At 40.6% G+C, this 3,732-nt stretch overlaps 1 protein-coding gene across 1 annotated transcript; it reads left to right on the plus strand.

Annotated features, from left to right (window-relative positions):
• Window positions 1-3: 3 nt before the first annotated feature.
• LOC102433267 (olfactory receptor 1361-like) lies at window positions 4-921 on the plus strand (the record flags this gene model as incomplete). The annotated part of the gene is made up of 1 exon (XM_006109241.2): window positions 4-921. A coding segment is annotated over one exon (918 nt), but the record flags the coding sequence as incomplete, so codon positions are not given.
• Window positions 922-3,732: the final 2,811 nt, after the last annotated feature.

The raw sequence follows: 3,732 nt of genomic DNA on the forward strand, positions 1-3,732 counted from the left end.
AACCAGACCAGCATCCATGAGTTTCTTCTCATGGGCCTCTCTGAGAAGCCAGAGCAGCAGCCTCTCCTGTTCGGGCTCTTCCTGGGCATGTACCTGGTCACTGTGCTGGGCAACCTGCTCATCATCCTGGCCATCAGCTCTGACGTGCACCTCCACACCCCCATGTACATCTTCCTGGCCAACTTGTCCTTCTCTGACATTGGTTTCATCTCTACAATAATTCCCAAAATGCTAGGTAATATTGGCTCAGGGAATAAGCTGATTTCTTATGGTGAGTGCCTTACACAACTCTATTTCTTTGGACTATTTGCAGATCTAGACAACTTTCTCCTGGCTGTGATGGCATTTGATCGCTATGTGGCCATCAGTCACCCCCTCCATTATGCCATGACCATGAACTCCCAATGCTGTGTCCTTTTGGTGGCTGGGTCATGGGTGGTCACTATCCTCCATGCCCTAGTGCATACCCTCCTAGTGACCAGGCTTTCTTTCTGTGGCCCCAATATCATCCCCCATTTCTTCTGTGATCTGGTCCCCCTCCTGAAGCTGGCCTGCTCCAGTACTTATGTCAATAGCCTGATGCTCATCTTTGTAGCAGGAACACTGTTAATTGGACCCTTTGTCTGCATCCTTACATCTTACTTTTACATTGCATTGGCTATTCTAAGAATTGACTCCCCAAAGGGTAAGCAAAAGGCCTTCTCCAACTGCAGCTCCCACCTGTCTGTGGTCTCTCTGTTTTATAGTACAGCTATTGGGGTCTATTTATGCCCTCCATCATCCACCTCGGGTGGAAAGAACAGAGTCTTCTCAGTGATGTACACAGTGGTCACCCCCATGCTGAACCCTTTCATCTACAGCCTGAGAAACAAGGATATGAAGGGGGCTCTAGAAAAGCTTCTCAGAAGAAAAACACTCTAACACTCTTTCCAGGACCAAGACTCAGAACTGAGAGTTGAAAATTGACCTCCGGAGAGCCCAACAACTGTAACTTCTCTAAACCTGAGACTCCTGTTTTTCTCGTGTTTATATTTCACAGTGCAGACTGACATCTGAGGACAAGGAGAGGATCTGTGACAGCAGTAACCTCCAACCATCTCTGTGAAGTGCCCATGCTTTGAGTAGTGTTCTACCCACTCCCACAACAGTACTTGTCTATTTTTAATGGATGACTAAGAAAAGTCCACGGGTGGGGGCTTGTAGACATATAAAATGAAAATAAAAGTCCAAATTTTTTGTTTAGCTCACGTTATAAAAGAATTATAGAAGATATATATCTCTAGCTCAAGAATATAAGATTCATTCTGTCTGGTAGAATGAAATACAAAGGAAATGACCAGATACTTTACATTTAAATAGTCAGTGTTCTAGAGAAGAATAAGAATGAAGCTTTCATTTAAATCCTGGGTTCCAGTGTTGGCTTTGCCATCAATGAACTGTGCGACTGCTAGATAATCACTTAATGTCTCTGAGCCTTGGTTTCCTCATTTATAAATTAAAGTAATTGGATTATGTTAGTCTACACCCCTCCCCACATGTACCCTAGTTCTAATTATATTTAGTGTTTTAGTGACAAGAACTCAAGACTTAATGTCAGAAGTTACAAGTCACAACCGAAAGTCCACCGCTTTCATACTATGTAACTTGAGGAAAATTCTTTGTCTCAGTTCTGGTTTCTTTTTCTGTAAAACTGAAATAACTCCATCATTGGATTCCTCTAAGTAGTAAATAATATGTTAACTAACTTGGATCACAGTAAATGCTCAATAAACAACACTTAGGCTGTTTCCATATCTTGACTGTCATAAATAATGCTACAATGAACATGGGGGTAACTCATATATATCCTTACTGTAAGGATTAAATGACATACAAGCATTTGAACACTTTAAACAGAATGCCTGACACATAGTAAACACTCAACATATGTGAGCTGTTATTATTGCCAACTCTGTCCATTCGATGATGTCGGTGTTCATACTAGTATGTGTTTCCGATTTTTGAGCACTGACTGATATGAAATCTGATAAAGAAATGTCACACTGCCCTAGCCGGTTTGGCTCAGTGGATAGAGCGTTGGCCTGCGGACTGAAGGATCCCAGGTTCGATTCCAGTCAAGGGCATATGCCCAAGTTTCGGCTCAATCCCCAGTAGAGGGTGTGCAGGAGGCAGCAGATAATGATTCTCTCATCATTGATGTTCCTATCTCTCTCTCCCTCTCCCTTCCTCTCTAAAATCAATAAAAAAATGTTACACTACTTTCTAGGGGAACTAATGATTTGTGTTCTCAGAATGAACAGAGCATAAGTAAGAGAAAAAAATGTCCATCCACGCTGGATACTGAGAATACTAGTAGTTAGAGAATTATGAGTCAGATCAAGAAGGAAAGCCTAAGAGAATATCTCTTTACCACATTATAACCCTTATAAATAAACAAAAAACAACAACATAGCAACCACATAGAAAAAGTGAGCAAGGATGTAGCTGGAAAAGTCAGAGAAGAAGTGCTAAAATGGTCAAAAAATTGCCCCCAGCAATTAGGAAAATAATTCATTTTTTTGTCATTAGGTTGGGAAACAGCAAAGAGTTTGTAAATGGTGCTGTCAGTTCATGTGGAAAGGGCACTCTCATATGCCCTTAAAGCAGCGGTTCTCAACCTGTGGGTCGAGACCCCTTTGGGGGTCGAACGACCCTTTCACAGGGGTCGCCTAAGACCATCGGAAAACACATATATAATTACATATTGTTTTTGTGATTAATCACTATGCTTTAATTATGTTCAATTTGTAACAATGAAAATACATCCTGCATATCAGATATTTACATGATGATTCATAACAGTAGCAAAATTACAGTTATGAAGTAGCAACAAAAATAATTTTATGGTTGGGGGTCACCACAACATGAGGAACTGTATTAAAGGGTCACGGCATTAGGAAGGTTGAGAACCACTGCCTTAAAGGCTGTAAAAATTGGTTTTACTTTTTGAGGACAATCCAGTGGCACTGATGAGATTTAAAATACACATATACTTCCATCTAGCATTTCCGTTTCTATAAAAATATATGTACATGAAGAGCGTGTAAAAGAATATCCATGCAGTGTTTCTTTTGTAATAGCTCCCCCCAAAACGGAGATGAGTGGCATGAGTAGGGACATTTTATAACTTCTGGCACATCTAATAATCCACAAAATACTTTTAAAATAATGAGGTAGGCCTGATGGTGACATAGGAGGACTATGATATATTGATGAGATAAACAAAGAAAGCTCCAGAAAAAATGAACTAATTTCTGTGGAAACAAAATTGTACAAATACATATGTGTACAGGAAAATGTGTTAATTGGGTACATGTCAAAACATTAACAGAGCCCTAGCCGGTTTGGCTCAGTGGATAGAGTGTCGGCCTGTGGACTGAAGGGTCCCATGTTCAATTCCAGTCAAGGGCACATGCCTGGGTTGTGGGCTCGATCCCTAGTGTGGGGTGTGCAGGAGGCAGCCGATCAATGATTCTCTCTCATCATTGATGTCTCTCTCTCTCTCTCTCTCTCTCTCTCTCTCTCTCTTCCTTCCTCTCTGAAATCAATAAAAATATATATTTTAAAAAAAAAACACATTAACAGAGATCACCCCTGGAGAGGAATGGGAAAAGAGAGAAACAGACTCTCAGTTTTCAATACACATTCACAGCTAAATATTTTGAAAAACAAGAGTGTATCACTTAAAAGAAG

Source organism: Myotis lucifugus, unplaced genomic scaffold (genome assembly GCF_000147115.1).
Source record: "Myotis lucifugus unplaced genomic scaffold, Myoluc2.0 scaffold_7330, whole genome shotgun sequence".
NCBI lineage: Eukaryota > Metazoa > Chordata > Mammalia > Chiroptera > Vespertilionidae > Myotis > Myotis lucifugus.